The 17,563-nt window shown below is 42.3% G+C and overlaps 1 protein-coding gene across 1 annotated transcript; it reads right to left on the bottom strand.

Moving 5' to 3' along the window:
• Positions 1 to 217: 217 nt before the first annotated feature.
• On the bottom strand, positions 218 to 9,580 carry PRSS21 (protease, serine, 21 (testisin); the record flags this gene model as incomplete). Its single annotated transcript, XM_010147859.1, has 5 exons — positions 9,534 to 9,580; positions 8,920 to 9,042; positions 5,994 to 6,043; positions 4,594 to 4,768; positions 218 to 489 (listed from the first exon to the last, which is right to left on the bottom strand). Coding segments are annotated over exons 1-5 (667 nt in total), but the record flags the coding sequence as incomplete, so codon positions are not given.
• Positions 9,581 to 17,563: the final 7,983 nt, after the last annotated feature.

Here is a 17,563-nt window from a genome sequence, read left to right as displayed (position 1 = left end):
CCGGAGTTAAACCACGACACCCAGATGATCCGGTACCTTCTCGGTACAGCTCTGAATACAACCTTCAGACCCCTCGGGAGTAGTTACCGTTCCCTAGTATTTAATAAGGCCCAGTAATAGTACGGATGGCTAAAGCTTTGTAATGGGATCACTTATTTGATTAACTCAGCAGAAGGCCAACACGTTTTTCCAAGAGTCCCCGCAATATCCATCTTACTTTTGTTGCCCATGTGTCCCCAGCCTGTGATGTAGCAGTAGGTGTCCGGCCGAACCAGCTGGTCCTTGCCGGGCAGACAGACGGGTCTTACGTAGCTCGTCTCGTTGATATCCTCGTCCAGCTCCACGATGCTGATGTCGTAGTCTACGACGGCTCTGTTGTAGCGCGGATGGAGGATGATGGTCTTCACTAGTCGGGTCTGCGTGAAGCCTGATGGGTGATCGAGGTTGCTGATCCCAAACACTACTTTCCACACAGCTGCGTTTTCTCGCCTTTGTGAAAAAGGAAAAACGGGAAATTTCCATCAAGAGCATTCTTTGAAGCAAAAATATCCGAGATTTTTTTTCCTCCCTGACTTTCTGCACACTGCACTTGGCAATGCCTTGCACACACATGTGCTACAAAAAAACACGAGTACATGGGCATCATTACTTACAGCTACGATCTGAGCAACAAGCGGCAATCCTTTCCATTTCCCTCCTGCCTGCTGCCGAACAAACTGAAGCTCACACCTTCAAAAGGCACATGACCACCTATTCGTTGCCGCATTGAATGCCAAAGGCTCTCAGAACCATCCCTTGGATCCTGCCCAAGTCTTGGGTGCTCACGTGCGCGCTCTTGGCACGTACAGCTCACTCTGGGGTGACAGTATTGTTGGGTAGAATTGCTGAGAGCAGGAAGTCCAGCTCAAATCCCAGAGGAATCCCAAAGAACCCATTCTATTATGAAAATGAAATCTTTTATGATAGCCATGGGAAAAGTCCCTTATTTATTGGGCATTCACTCTGCGCCAAGCATACTTCCCGTGCCCAAGATCCAAGGTTCCTTGGACTCTTACAGTTGTTGAAGACTGTTTTGGTAAACATCCATAATCACCAAAAATTATCTATGTAAGTGGGAAGACTGAGCTGGGGTCTGTTGAGACACCAGAAAAAACCACAGACTCCATGAAAGGCTTGGAGGGTGCAATCTCTTGCTCATAATTGGTCACAGGATAAGTCACGGATCCCTCATTAGCCTGTGATTCTAAAAACCCTCTGAAAAGTCAGTATTTTTCACAACTGATGAAAGCCAGTTCCATGTAACTAAACTCTTCTGACAAGGTTGAAGCTTAATCAAAGCAGCGTAAATCAAAGGATGCAAAGTTTCAGCTTTTTCACAGTAGTCAACAGGATTGTAATTTCTGTAATTTGTAAAGAGATTTGCTTGCTAAATAAGGGCTATTTTTGTCTTGAGTTGCGTGAAAATTCTAATATTTCAGACTCTAATGATCACTTTACCATCATGATCGCTTTGCGAGTTTCTCCACAAGTTGCAAGATGAAGTGCCAAGACTATTCATAAGCTATTGTGTTTACCAACGCTGTAAAAAAGCATCGCTCAGAGCTACGAGCGGTCGCAGCCAGAATGCATTGTCCTACGGCCCAGAAAAAAAAAAAACCTTAATATCTTGGATGCTTTGGTGTAATGCATTTCAAACCAACCCTGACAAAACTCAGGGGACTGTACTAATAACACTGGCAAAGGGCACAGTGTTTAATGTAGCTCTTTCCATTTCTGCCCTCTACAAGTATTCATGCCTACTTGCATTAATACCTTCTGCTGCGTTATTGTTACACGGGCCTCATGTTCTGTATCCCAAACGTCACACGAACTTCACCAAACACCACAAAATGGAGCATTTTGTTTAAAGCAACACAGCACTTCAAAATCTGTTCTAATTGTTGGCTTATCTGGTTGGTTTGGTAAAGTTTTTAAATACTTCGTATCAGGGATGACCTTGCTGTTGCTGTATCAAGCTACACAAATGAAGAATTTAAAGATTTCAGGCTGCTGGGAACGTACCCTCATATCTATTGGGAGAGGCAGAACAGAAAAATGTTCATTTAACTACTCAAAGAATTATTAAACCAAAATATCTTAGTACTCGAGGCATTTAGAACACAAACGTGAAAGAGGCCTCTTGTATGCCATACCCTGAGCTCACGTAGATATTATATAGCCCTAAACGAGGGGCGGGTGAACAGCTCCAAAATGTAGTGTCAGTCTTTCTCCATTTGACAAAAATGGGAGAATTTTTCCTTTTAAAGTTGACATGCTGCTTTGCTTATCTTGTGGATGCCCCATCCCTGATGTCTTCAAGGCCAGGCTGGACGAGGCTTTGAGCAACCTGGTCTAGTGGAAGGTGTCCCTGCCCATGGCAGGGGGGTTGGAACTGGATGGTCTTTAAGGTCCCTTCCAACCCAAACCATTCTATGATTCTGTGATCTTTCACTACTGAGAGAAATCTCTTACCCGTGAAATTAAGTAGCAGTCCAATATTGCTGAAGGAACTGCCTCTAAATTCCACCCTGAATTTTAGATCACCAGAAAAAGTTCTTCCAAAGGTAAAGAAATATTCCAGACACTGCTTAGCTTTCCTTAAAAATAGAACGGGAAAGAAGAGAAGTTCCTTGTGCAGGATCCAAAACCCGATAAAGACAATATTCTTGTTTGCATTATTCAGGTTTAGTGCTGTTAGTTTAGAAGGAGGGTTAGCTAGGTTACTCTTTCTGGTTATGACTTTGCTTCTCTCTGAATGGAATCAGTTCTTGAACATCCTTAGGGCTCAACGTGACGTCATAGTCAGAATTGAGGTCTCTCCGATATCATTTCCTCTGGCATTTCCATTAGTAGCCTCTCACCTTGAGATACTCATGCTATCACCTGCCTGACGTCGTCCGGTTTGGACACAAAAGCCTTTGTCCCTACCACAAGAGCCATCAAGAGCCAGGAAAAAAACCCCAACAAATGCCAAAGAACTCAGCGTTTGATAAACAGACAAAATTCTTACTGAAAAAGGGAATAATTAATGGGATAAAGAAATGTCAGTCAAGAGATACTTGCTTACCACAGAATTCCTGCCGTCTTGAACAGAAAGGAAGGTGTTTAGTGTAGTCTAAAATAATTTCCAGTAAACAAGTACCAGTTTAAAGCAGGATTAAGCACTGATGACAACAGCGTAGCAAAAAAAGCACTCGCTAACTACAGCAGAAAACACACACTTCAATTATCTTTAGAAACCCAATTAAATTACTTCGGTACAGGACAAAAGTAATGAGGTAATAAAGTTCCCTCTTGAATCTGGAGTTCGTTAAAAAGAAATGTTAACACCAAAAAGCTGACAATGACCAAGACAAATCCTAAGACGTGTAAACTTCCTCTGCACTCCAGATGATTGTCCATCCACCACAGGGCCTCAGATACCAGAGGGCCTCGAGTAGTGGTTAATACTGGCTTTTTAATGATTCCAATCCTAATAAAGGAGTGTAGTGTTCATAATTACAAAAGGCAGTTACTTCAGTATGTCAGCTGCACTGTAAATACTTGGGGTTTATTTTCACTAATGGTCACAACATTTTTCCAGGGTCATTTCTATGCTGGTGCCCAGAATTATTTTTTAGAATCACAGAAAGGTTTAGGTTGGAAGGGACCTTAAAGATCATCTAGTTCCAACCCCCCTGCCATGGGCAGGGACACCTTCCACTAGACCAGGTTGCTCAAAGCCTCATCCAGCCTGGCCTTGAACACTTCCAGGGATGGGGCATCCACAGCTTCTCTGGGCAACCTGTGCCAGTGCCTCACCACCTTCTCTGGGAAGAACTTCTTCCTGATATCCAATCTAAACCTCTCCACTTTCAATTTAAACCCGTTACCCCTTGTCCTGTCACTACAGGCCCTTGTAAAAAGTCCCCTCCAGCTTCCTTGTAGCCCCTTCAGGCACTGGAAGGTGCAATAAGGTCTCCCCGGAGCCTTCTCTGCTCCAGGCTGAACAAGCCCAACTCTCTCAGCCTGTCCCCATAGCAGAGGGGCTCCAGCCCTCGGCGCATCTTCGTGGCCTCCTCTGGACTCGCTCCAACCCGTCTATATCCTTCTGATGTTGAGGGCTCCACAACTGGATGCAGCACTCCAGGTGGGGTCTCACCAGAGCAGAGTACAGGGGCAGAATCCCCTCCCTCGACCTGCTGGCCACACTATGGGAGTTGTGTGAGAGCCATAGGATTAGTGTTTTGGTCTTCTTCCTTTTCCCATTTCCTGCTAAAATCACCGAGCTTCCCTGCATCTTCATTTAGCTTTCATCAGTAAAGACACCAGCAATGAATAATAAAGCGTGTGAAAACCTAAACTGGTGCTGGTTTATGCCATTCCCTTTCTTTTTCAGTCTCTTGAAACCAGGCCCCTGTGATCTGCCGCTCTGCGACAGCCATCGCCCACCCCCAGCGTGTTTGGTAGAGTTCACTTTATGAACTCTATAATCAAGTGATTTGGTAGAGTTTGCCCTCGGTCCTTCCCCCGGGCAAGTCTGGATGAACAGTAAAACCGTCTGAGCCCTCTCACCCTTCAAAGCAGTGTGCCACTGTCAAGACCCATCTCTTTGCAATCAGAACGCAGCCGCAGATGTGTCCGCTGGGCTCGCTCTGCAGCGAGCACTGCCACGGCCATCGGCCTGGGCGACTGGTCCTCCCACCAAGGATCCTCTTGTTCATGCGAGCAGCTGGGCGACGGCCACAGTCTGGGGAGGAACAGATGCAGAAGGGAGTTAATCGTTAGCACAGCAGCAGCGCAGACGAGACCTCCTGCAAGAAAACTGGGCACCGAGTCGTGAAATTACAGCCAACAATATGGTAAAAGAAGTCATCAGCCACCACACAATAGTATCACGCATATTGAGTCATTTTCGTCTTTCCTTTATAACAAAGAATTTGCTCTCCTGGTAATAATTTTGACCAGCTCAGCCTGAAATATTAACCACGCTAAGTTTGGGATCCTGCCTCCCCAGCACTCTGCCCGTTCTACTTCCACTGCAAATGATACCAGACTGTCACTCTTCTGAAATAGTTAGCCCTTCACTTTTGTTTCACTTTATATTCCGGATTTTTAAGGTGGTAGACTTATTACTTACCCTGTTTATGCTCAGTCTGATTTAGAGAACAAAAGAACACGGCCACTTTCTGCAGTCAGCCTCCTGAGGGAGGGTAGGCTGCCACCGCGTTTGGCTGCGGGAATTTAGTGGCGAAGAAATAAAATTGGAGCAATGGTTATTTCTAACTTGTAATTCTTCCTGAGGTCACCCAGCCTCAGCGGGCACGGGGTTTTAAGTGCACTTAAATCAACACATGTCAGGAGCAAACACCTCCGACAAGCCCCTAAGAGTTTTTTATCTGAAAAGAGCAGTAAATGTTTTCATTAGTTTCCCACATTTAGGTCATTCTTTGTGATTCGTTTTCATTGTCTCATGCTAATTCATAATTTAAGTGTTCCTCAGCAAAGCTCTCCTTGCCTGCAGAACAGCACTGAAGATGAAGAATTTCTGCATTTTCACACCACTTAAATTGCACAGTCTGCCGTGCCTACGGACTTAGCCTGTAGCTTTCTACTTCGGGTTCTTCCGTCCCTCGAGCTACAAGTAAACCGGTCACAACTCCCATAACCACTCTGGTGGTGAAGGGTATCTGCAGCTGGAAGTTTTATCGAATTAGGTTTTGGAACCTGACTGCTGATAAAATTCATGTTTTGGGAGCAGAACTGGGCTACGGCAATACACAGTTGTGTAGTCAAAAAAATAAGAAACACTGATGAAACGGAATAGAGGGGGGTGGGAAAAACCCAAAACAATGTAAAACTGGACGTTGCTAAAATCTAGTCAAATTTCAGAATGAACCAAAACATCTGCATTTCTGAAAGGCATCTAACACATCTTGAAAAGCATCTTTGTTGTATACGTGCTTCCCTCTTACCTTCTTTAGTGCAGGAAAGAGCCACTTTGCTTCTGCTTCGGCACATCTGCCTAAATATCGAAACAAGAACAGGGTGGAGATCTCAATTAATCGATGTAATCTTTGGCAATTTGCAAATCAGCACAGGTATTGGGCTCATTGTGGTGAACCAGGTGTTAAAAATTCCCCCCAGACCGTACAAAGAATCCCAAGGAGCTGCTTACGCCAGCTCATCCCTGGTTTCCAGCGTCTGCCTGGAGATAATTCAAAATACGGGTTCAGCTTTACACTGCGTTTCATGAGTGGGTGCTACAGTTCGCAGACTGCCTCTCTCTCTGGGCACGGATCCAGCTCCCCGGTCAGCTGGGAAGTGCTGTCTGTCAGGTCTTGATCTGTGGCACCTGATGGCACAGAGATGGCCATTGTCCTCTTCCTCACGGCCGAAGGACGGAATTTTCTTTGAAGCACCTTTGATTACAGGTGATGTTTCGTGCCCAAAAAGTTTGGGTGTTTCAAAAAAAATCCAGGAATTTTGCAAAAGTATTAAAATACCTAAAATTTTCATTTCTGTAGAAAATTTTCATTTCTGTAGAAAATTTTCAGACGAGAGAGGAAAGAAGTGAGATTGTCAAAGGAAGAGAGATCCTTGTTACAACAGCGAGCATCGTTGCCCAGCCAGCTGACTGCCTTCGCAGCTCCGCCGCTTTTTCATTCCGACCCCAGACGTGCTTTTCTGAGGCAGGTGTAGAGCTAAATTAGAGCGGGCACCCACATCAGCTCTTCCCCAGGTAATTCTTGGAAGGCTGTAATCTCAGTCAGCCACCTAAAGAGAGGCTGCGTTTGATTTCCAGTCCTAGGCAGCAATGTGGGCACAAGCCAGTGAGCTCGCCAGGTCAGGTCGGATCTGTGAGCCGACCCGACCGCTGCCCTTCACACCGTGCACGCCCCGTTCCCACGCTGTGCAGATCAGCCTGCTTTCTGTTCCTGAAAACGCGGACCACAGAATGCTGTTACTAGAGACAGACCACCCGTTTCAGGAAAGAAAATCCTGTGCGCAGTTTTGAGGGGCGTTTGCCCTCCGTAAAAAAGAAAAATACATGGATTAAAACTGAGACCAGCCACACTCATGTCTCTGATTTACCAAACAGGCAGCCCTGGAAGAAAAAACTAAACTTTATGTGTGCAAACCCTTCACAGTGCCATTGGCTCTCACCCAAACTTTATGAAATGAGTGGTGCATTTTTTAGTTCCTGCCCGCGTTCCCAGTGATCCAGGAGCCTGACGGCTCCTTCAAACACCCAACATACACACGGTTCGCATGCTGAAGTTGATCCAGGTGAAAGCACCCATCCTGCAGGGCTCAAGAGCACTTCCCAGCTCCTGGGCTTGTCTTGGCTTCCTGTTGGGAAGAGACTAAAGGCGTATTGTCCCCTGTGCAAGCCAGGCACGTGAGAAGTGACGCAGGCCTGCGGGTCCTCCTGTGGGGTGGGAGGCAGGTCAAACAAAGCCATCCTCACCCTTCATGCAAGGCCTTCGCTTCTCCCTTCTTGTTAGCCATTTTCAGGATTCGGGGAGACGGGAACATCTGTTCCTACATATTACTTTCATCTCTGTAATAGCTTTATCAATAATCCTCATTACTGATGTTTTCTCTCCTTTAACTTGTACTTTGGATGAACCTAGATCTTTTCCTACCAGATCTTGTAACTCAGAGGCTTCAAATCCATCCCTTCACACATATTCCTAGCAGACCACTTTCAAACATGTCCAAGTACCTTGACGCTTCTGCTTTGCACTTCAGTGACTGAACAGAATACGACTGTGGGCCTGCCTTTGCATCTGGTCACAACCCAAGGTGTTTATTCCTGTATTACTCTGGAGGAAAGCATTTAGGTACCAGTAGGGTAGTGGAAAGAGACAATGAGAAAGGAAATAGAAGAGTTCAGAAGAATTTTTTCAAGTATCAGATACCATTGTGTACTGGCCCTTCTTCTAGTGAAGGAATAAAAGAGAATTTAAATGAATAGGGAAAATACTGATGTAAAACAGAACTAGCAGAAAGCTGAGATGTAGGAAAGCAAAAGTAGATGCTTGCAGCCATAATCTTTTTTTTTTCCCTACAGAAAATAATGGAGTCAAGCAAAAGAGGAGGAGATGTATTCCTCAGATTTGTGTCTTCACACATGTTGTACCTCTACATTTAGACAAGACAGTCTTTCCGTGGGAAACAGGATTTTCTGTGGAAGAAGGATGTTCTGAAATCTCCTAGGCATTTGAAAGAGGACAGGGAAACAAGCAAATTGCTTTCTGAAGAAGGCAGTTGCAGATGGGGATTAGGTGGGTCTCCCAGTTCTGCCCTGGTTTAGGTCCATTGACTCTGCCGAGTCACACACGTCTCAGTCATGAGATCCTGGCTTCTCATTACCAACTCCCTGTTTAGCCGAGTTAATTACAAGGAATACACCACCATCTGAAGCCAGAGGAGCTGCTAAAGAAACTACTGCAAGTGGATATAGCTTCTGCTGGAGCAGCTGTGGTCGCTCCACATGGATGAATCCAAACTACAAGGGCTGCCGAGGATGCAGGTTTCGCTGTATAGTACTGCTGGATTTTCTTCGTCAGCAGGGATTTAATGACTGTGTCTGGTCCAGGTGCCTCAAGGCCATCTCCTCTATGTCACTCAATGCTATTAGTCCTATGTCACCTCTGTGTCACTCAAATGCTGTTAGTCTAGCAGAATGAGCCCTTTTGAGTTCACAAGGTGGACTCAAAAGCAACTACACTTGTAGTAGACACTAAAATCATTACAGACTGTATCTTAGCAACTCCCATGAGTATGTGCTGGGATTTATACACAGATCTCTTGGAAAAAAAGAGTTTAACAAAGGAACTTTGTCATCCTCCATTGCTGACTACCCATAGCAGTGAAATAAGTCTCGTTACTTACCCCTTCACTAGAAGTGCGTGTAAAGTAGAGGCATTTTTATTCTTCCAGTCTGCGTGCAGATTCAGCCATTTTTGATGCTTCATCTCCTCACTCGCTATTACAATTTCTGTTTTGGATGGTCCTCTGAAACAAATGAAAGACATTCACAGACCTTGCAGTAGGTCGTGACGCAACAATTCTGAAGGTGATGAGGCCCCAGTGCCTGTTTACTCAGTGTACAGCAGAATGTTACGTGAGAGCCACGTGTGGCAGAATCACAGAGGGATGAAACCACCCCAAGAAGCCAGGGCAGCTCACATGTTACTGTCACTTACATTTTCTGGCAAGAACCAGAATTGGCATAGGGAACAGCAAGAGCCTTCTGGTGGCATTTACTGTAGTGCATGCATTGACATACTGTTTCTACAGTTTCTTGCCTCCAAAAATACTGAAAAAAATAGATCTTCATATGAAGAAGAGGTAAAAAATATTTTCTTACATTCCTATCTTTGGAAATCCATTAAAATTTAACAGTAAAGAGCAGTCTGGGTCTTGTTAATAATGCTTGACAGTATCTCTAAGTCCAAGCTGTCTGCTTTGCAAAAGAGAACAAATCACGGGTGATGATGCCAAACCTATCCTTCTGCAGCAAATTCACAGGAATATGAAAGTATCTTGGCATGGTTCGCCAGGAGATATTTTCACATAGCCACTTTCTCAGTTTACTTATTGCCTGATAGGCTCAAGCCACTGAAGAAACTGCTGGTTTAGTAAACCTCAGTTCCTAAATGGAAGACTAGCAAGGTTTTGTTTAGTTTGCTGGTTTTTTGCTTTAGTTTTTTATAATAACTTTACAAGTCATGCAACTTTCCAGCACAGAGCCACCCGTGATTAGCCACCAATCCCTGCCACTGACAAGGCCTTTCCAGGACTGCTCTCCTCAACACTGGTCAGAGGCCAGATTCTCAACCCTCGTTCATGGAAAATAGAATGAGGGAAGTTCAGAAAAGTGTGATGTGTCCTAAGACTTGCCTCTGCACCCAATCTCTCATGGCAGTACCTCTTAGTGCCGGCCCAGTGATTGACTTGTCTTAAGGTCCGATTTTCGGTATTAACTATATTTATTTTAAGATATTTACAAAAGTGCAGCATCCTTTACCCACTTGATTGCATAGATTAACAAAGATGAAAGAATCCTGTATCGTGGTAAGGCTGTCAGCGCAACCATATGGAAATGTCTTCAGCGGGGCTGGCAGAATTAACTAGGCTCTGAGGTCACGGCCCTGGATCCTGCCTGCTACATGACTTATTTTTCAGAACCTTCTCTGGGCATATTAAGAAAATATCATTCCATGACCTACTATCCAGAATGTGCAGGCAGATAGTAACAAGCATTTTTAAAGACTCCGTTTTTTCCTCATTTAGAGAACGCTGTGTGCTGCAAAAAGAACTTTCTTCCTCAGTGCCTGCCTAGAGCAAACACTTAAAACTCTCATCTCTTTATTACCATCATTTGCTTATTTCCCACCAAACATCCACACACTTTTTTTTTTCTTACAATGATGTTCTGCCTTATGACCTGTGAACAATTATGTTCGACATTGCACGACTGTGTGCAGCCGTATTTGCTGTCGCCGTAAACCGTGTCTGACCTATAAAGTAAGTAACTCAAAAAGGTGCAAATATCGTGCCATCTGGTGGATCCAACTCTATATTATCCCAAATGCCAGATTATTTTGTTGAAACGTGCAGTTCTGAATTACAGCTTGTGATGCTATAATCACCACTAAGCAGATATCTACTTCTAAACCAGGGCCGCAACCTACAAGACACTTAAGCCTGTATGAAATCTTATAATTATTAATACAATGTATTATACTTTAGAAGTAAAATTATGGCTATGCCTTTTTTTCTTGGTGGTCACTGCTTGATACAACATACACTCAAAACCAGTATGCCCTAATTTAAGTCTTTAGAATGCCTTCCATGAAGATTTATAGAGCGTTCCCCTCCTTGAGGATGTTTATATGAGGTTTTCTTTCAGATAGGCAAGGCCCACCACTTGTCTGCTTCCCTCTCGTTTAACTAGAAATAGCCAGAATGAAGGGGACCCACGAGCCCCATTTTTAGCTGAAGAAGGCAGGAAACAATGGTTAGCATTTGTGCAGAGACAGAGCACGCTGCGAACTGCCAGAGGAAACGAGCTACAAATGTTAGAGCAGGAGTAAGGACGCCGGCCGGTGTGAGCTTCCGGGGCTGAGACTTGCAGCATCCAGGGAGGGGCTGCGATGCCAGGAGCGTTCGTTACCCCAGGGACTGAACAGCACTAGGAGAAAAGGAGGGAGTAGGGCAATGGGAACTCATTTTAGCCAGACCTGTCCTGTGCTCCAGAAACACAGCAGGCAGCAGGTTGTACTTGGCCCCTCTTGGAGCTGCAGCCCACAGTTCCTCCTGTGGACACACTCTAAATAAAAGGGAAGAAGGATCTTTCAATGACCAGAGCCGCGCCAACTCCTGGGGTATAATTCCTCCATTAGAATATTTTGCTTTACTGAGTTTTTTTACAAGAACAAGCTTGTAGCTGCTAATTACTTTAAGACATCAATCTCTATCTTTGAGTTCGAAATCAGCTCTCTTGCTAATTTTTTATTTTAGTGGCCTGACGAGTTGATCTAAATTAAGTCAATCTGCACAGAAGTCATGTGTGTGGCCATATGAGTCTGTCAAGATTTCAGTCAAGCCAAATAACGAACCTTTTTTATGGAACACTTTCAGAAGGCTCTTTCACTTCTTTGCAGGTTTTCTTCTTTTCTTTTTTTTTCCCCTTTGGTTTGCATATAACAGAACAGCTTTGTTCAGAAACAGGGTGTTGATTTTAGACTAATGCTTTTAATTATTACCTGTGTTGCAACAGTAAACAAAACTGAAACCGTATTTGTGGACTGAAACCGTATATGCCAGGAACACAATGTGCAGTTTCGAGGCACCCCAGTTTATTCAGGGAGGATATGCAGAAACTGGAGAGGGTCATGCAGATGGCTTTCCAATTTTCCAGAGGCCTATGGCACTGACACAAAGAGGGGTTGAGGGAACCGGACTTGTTTACTCTCGTGAGGAAGAAGCTAAGGGACAGTTCCATAGCAACCTGCAACTACTTAATGAGGAGTTAAAAGGGGATGGAATCAAACTTTTCTCAATAGTGCTGCGTGGTAAAACAAGGGGAGATGGTCTAGAGTTGCAGCTTTGGAGATTCATAGCAGATGGAAAGGAAACATATTTCACAAGGAAGGTGGATCAGCCCTGGAACAGACAGACTGTGGAATCTTGATCCAGCAAGGTTTTCAAGACTTGGCTAAACAGAACAGTGGCTGAGCTGATCTCGTTTTGGTGGTAGTCCTGCTTCAAGTGGGAGACGGACTCGCTGTTCTCCAGACATCTGTGACAATGAGGCTTTTATGCACTCCTGCTCAGTTCAAATACCCTGTAGTGACCACAACCTCTGCTGAAGAGCTAACTCTCGAAAAAGACTAACAGTTACTAAAACAGATTTTTCACACATAAGGCCATCTTCTAACGTTAAAGTACAGTCACTGAACAATCTACATCACGTTGTTAGTGATATCTGCAAACGTAAGACATTCATACCATGGGAAAAACAATGTGCGCCCTTTGAGCGGTGATCTTTGGACCAGAGCCTTCACCAGGCTTTCAAAGTAACTTACAAATCCTACCTGAATCCCATGACTTTATAACATCTCATGGTGCTGTTTGGATGGAACCATTTGAGTACTGAAATATTATTTTAAACCCAGGGGGTTCTAAGAATGTATTACTGACTAGACCGCAGGAATTTAACTGTCTCATATGTCTCATATTAAATATCTGCAGTAAATCTTCATGTCCAAAAGAACTCTGCTAGAGCTTCGGAGCTCAAACATGACACTCAGTGAATACACTTTAGGCTGCCTGTAGTCAGTCTACTGACTTCTCCAAGACCGTAGAAAAAGTGCCATCGTTAAATAAATTTACAACAGACGCACAACAAAGAGCACAGTTTTAGGATTCTCCCAGTTTTAGTCCCCCTCCCTGCCTCCCTTGTAAAAAATCTCTAATGATGGAGAATCCTCAGCATTTCCAGGCAATATATTCCAGGATTTACCGTTAGCAATTTTATTCTGTTTGTTCTAAATCTCCCTACCTGTCATTAAAGCTCATTACGTCTGTCTCATTTCCCCTGGAAATGGAGAACAGTTTATTCCTTGTCTCTTTGCAGAAGCTTTTCACCCATTTTGGGGCTCATACACCTCCCTCACCGTGACTGACCACCCAGAGTTTTCAGCCTTCCTTCACAGACAATGCTGCCCAGGTCTCTGGTCATCCCTGCTGACCTGTCCTGAACTCTCCCCATCTGGTCAAAAATCTGACGCAGACTGAGCACACCAGAGTGATTGCACATAAACACTCCTGGTTAATTCAGGCCATTTCTCCAGTCTGTCAAAAATTTTTGAATTCTAATCCTGTCCCCCAAAATGCTTTCAGATCCTCCCGGCTTGATGCTGAATGAGAAATTACTAAGCGTGCTCTCCACTCCAGCAGCTGAATGACTCATGACAACACTGAATGTCACCCCAGACACGCTGGGATGTGTCTAGCCCCCACCGATACATCTTCAGGGTTTGACAGCGAATCACCAACAGCCTCGTATCATCTTGGTCCATATCCCCTTACTTATTTCAAAAGTCATTTCACATAGAGTGAAAGTTAAAAATAGCACACATCTACCGTTTCTTCTCTACTCACAGTGTCTCGGCCTTTTCAAGGAATAAATTGAGGGAATCTGACATGATTTGTTGCTGATAAATATATTCTGTCATTAAGACTTCGTACCTCCATACTTATTTGTTGATAATTGAAACTAGGCCACTAGTTTGTGAATTTCCACATCTTCCTCTTTTTCCCTTAGAGTGAAAGATGCCATACTTAACAGTTTTCAGCCTTATGTAGCCATTCTCCACAATTACCATTATTGGCAGCCATGATGGAGAACTGCCATAGCCATAAATCTTACATGCATTTGCAAGAATTTCAGCAAAACTGGCTACTTTGAAGAGCAGTGTATAACCTATTATTCTCTTATTACTCGAGCCCTAATTCTTAAGTCTTTGCCATCACAGAAACATAGCATGTTTTGCTGAGGTTTCTTTGTGGTTTTGTTTTGGGTTTTGTTTGTTTGTTTGTTTGCTTTATTTGTTTAACATCCCTGGCTTTTCTGATTCTTTCTCCTGACACTTATGCTGATGCTCTATACCAGTTCTTGTAAGTTTGAACTACAACTCCACTCTCTCCAGAATTCCAGTTTTTGGCCACCATACAGCTCATGCCTCAGCCTCGTCTTGCTGCTTCACAGAAAGAAGTCTGCTAGATCTAATGAACAGCAAAGGGCACATATAATTCTAACATATCTTTTTATTTTTTAATCTAAGAAGTTTCCTTTAACCTAAGGCAATTTCACAAAAAGTTATTTAACAATTCTACAAAATCAGTCACTCATAAAATCAGAAAGGCAAGACATTTTAATTTGCAGTAGCACTTATGTCTACCAGAGTAGGAAATTCTAACTTAGATTTTACTAATTTTAAAAATTTCAGTTTAAAAATTAGACTATTCCTTTAATAGGTTTAATTTCAAGCTATGGATTCCCTTACACGTGCTTAAGAGAGAGAGATTTAGAATTAAAAAAGAAAACTAAAACCCAGCCTGTCTTCTACATTATAAATGTGCTTGCAGTGGGGAAATTAATTAGGGTAATTTCACTACATGACTTGTACCATGGAAATATTAAAGAAATAATTTTCAAAGCATTCTAGCCTGCTACCTGCTGATCACTGTGCACAACAGTCAAAGTTTATAGCACAGTTTATAGTGAAACACAAGGAACATTATGACTTGCATACTATTTCATAATGAAAAAAACCCCCAACCAGAAGAGAAGGCAGGGACTAATTTTAGGTTATGAAGTTAATCATTAAAAGTAACATAATTCAGGATACGTCTTTATAACAATGGTTTTAATACCTCATTCTCCCTATTCCATTATGGAAAACTCTCTCAAATGGATTAAATTGCAAGTTTAGAATAAAGTATAACCCATAAACTGGATTCCTTCTCCCTTCAAAGTAGCAGTAACATTCCTCTGTTCAGCTTCTATAATTCCATTGTTTTAAGTGTCATGTGACAGCAGGCTTGAAAAAGGAAGCTTTGTGTTATGCCAGAAGGTAATGAATAACGTGTGTATGGGCGCTAATATAAAACAAATTAGGCCCATTGCAGAGCTGGAATAGCATCTGTTTCCTGTCTGCAATTATTTACTGGTTAAGATGTTTCTTGGTCTTGAGCAGAACTCTATAAACCCATCAACTATTAAGTAAAAGATCAAGACCTTGATTTTTAACAGCGTCGAAATACGAGAAATTTGAAATTTCAATGTGAAAACATATGGAGACATAGAAAATGGAAATTAAAAAGATTCACAGCATTGACAGAAAACTAAAACATGTACGATTAAATAGTTCTTAAAATTTTTGGTGGAAAGCAGGTAATCATTGTGATAGTTCCAGGTTTCAAAATGCCTATGGACTTACGTCCTACCTGATGGACTACTCATCTCTATTGGGAATGAGTTACCATGTAACTACACTGAAGAAGATTTTATATGCTTGCTCCTTCTCTGTCATTTGAGTCTCTGTAAGTTATAGGATTCATAAAGTATGATTTTGTAGCTAAACTTTAAAAAGACCATTTTGAGCCACGTAAATTTAACACTTCAAATAAAATACAGATTTTTTTACTGGAAATGTTAATTCAGCTTCAAGTTAAATGTCCAGTTCTTCATTTAAGATTAATTAGCTATTAATTTTAAAAATATGAAGGACACATTTCAGAGAAAAATAATGTTTTGAAATAAAATTTTAAGTGTTTAATTTTAAAAGGTTGAAACAGAATAACTTGACTTTTCAGACTCTTTTTCCTTGCTGAAACTATTCACTGAATTTGAACAAGATTTGTTGTTACTTTTGTTCAACATTGTCCTTTAGAGAACTATTATTCACTAAGAAATGTTCCTGTAGTTCTACTGGTAATAACACATCAGCCAGAAAAAACACTTGAACTTGCAAATGAATTTTCTGGACTGATAGATTTAATATCTGTTTAGTGTTAAACTGAGTAAATTTGACTTGGATGTCCCTAGGAGGAAAAAAAAAAAAAAAAAAGGTGGTTTATAATGCCATTTGTACAAACTGTGACATAAAATAGTTTGAAAAAGGATTTGTGATGAACCATTACAATAAGACTGTTTCTTTGGCTGGCAGTATTCGTGTGTTTTGCTATTTCTTTTAGTCAGTCACAGCATCACAGAAGGGCTGAGGTTGGAAGGGACCTCTGGCCATCATCTGGAACAGCCCCTCTGGGTCAAGCAGGACCGCCTACAGCCAGTTGCCCAGGAGTACATTCAGACAGCTCCAAGGTTGCTGGAGATATGAAATCACCAATAACAATTATCTTTTTACTTCAAGAAAGAAAATGATCCAATCATGGAGCTGAAAAGTGTTATATAAGTGACCATATGCTTAATGACTGTTTGAAGTGATTGTCACAATTTGCAAGGAATTACTATGTTGAAATTTCTTCCAAAAAAAGCCTTAGCCAAATAATGATATATTAACTACATATGTACATGAAAGGTGAGTCATAATCTATCAGATTTAATCTAACACAACTCTAACACACTGATTAAAGTCTACCTAAATTAACATTCTTTTATGGTTGCTCAAAATTAGTTATTCAGTAAATTTTATTTGATAGAGTTATTTGCTGTCATTCTCTAAAGAAAAAAAAAAAGTATTCTGAAGAAATTGCTACGTTGCTGAATCCTCTAAAGATTTAACAGAACACACTGCAGCCATGGAAAACATGAATATACTCACGGGAGGTCAAGCATATTTTACATTCTGTTGAGTGGGTCTAGAAATCCAGATTGAATTAATGAGTTCAAACACTTTTTCTTTGGTGTGGATTTTGATTTACTAAATATCATCTTTATTCTTGAAGGAAATAAAGTAGGTTAAACTCAGAAGTTCAAATTTCTAACGTGGGTAGGACAGAAGCATTCCATTTTTGTTTCTGTGATGGTTTTCAGCAAGTTTCTTCAAGGCCAGGCTGGACGAGGCTTTGAGCAACCTGGTCTAGTGGAAGGTGTCCCTGCCCATGGCAGGGGGGTTGGAACTAGATGGTCTTTAAGGTCCCTTCCAACTCAAACCATTCTATGATTCTAAGTTAGACATTAAACTTCCATTATTTCTGTTGCAGAAATAGTTAGAGAGTCATTAGGAAATGTAATTATTCGTGCGAGGGCAAAAGATTATTGGTCCAGCAGCTTGATAGCTCAGTAGGCAAATATTAGTTAAGAACTTTGTACCAAAGAGTGAGAAAGTATTAGGGAAGACAAAAGTCCAGGCAGCAACAAGAGATCAGCCTTTCCCTTCCACAAACACAGGCAATGTAGATGCTGTGGCAGAGGAAAGAAGGAAAAGGATTACCTGTTTCCATGGATCACCAGTGGCACAGCCTCCAAGAAAGGGAGCAGCAGCAGGAGGAGGCAGAGCTT

Source organism: Eurypyga helias, unplaced genomic scaffold (genome assembly GCF_000690775.1).
Source record: "Eurypyga helias isolate BGI_N326 unplaced genomic scaffold, ASM69077v1 scaffold36522, whole genome shotgun sequence".
Taxonomy (NCBI): domain Eukaryota; kingdom Metazoa; phylum Chordata; class Aves; order Eurypygiformes; family Eurypygidae; genus Eurypyga; species Eurypyga helias.
The sequence above is the reverse complement of the archived record's forward strand: the minus strand, read 5'-3'. Positions and strand labels throughout refer to the sequence as shown.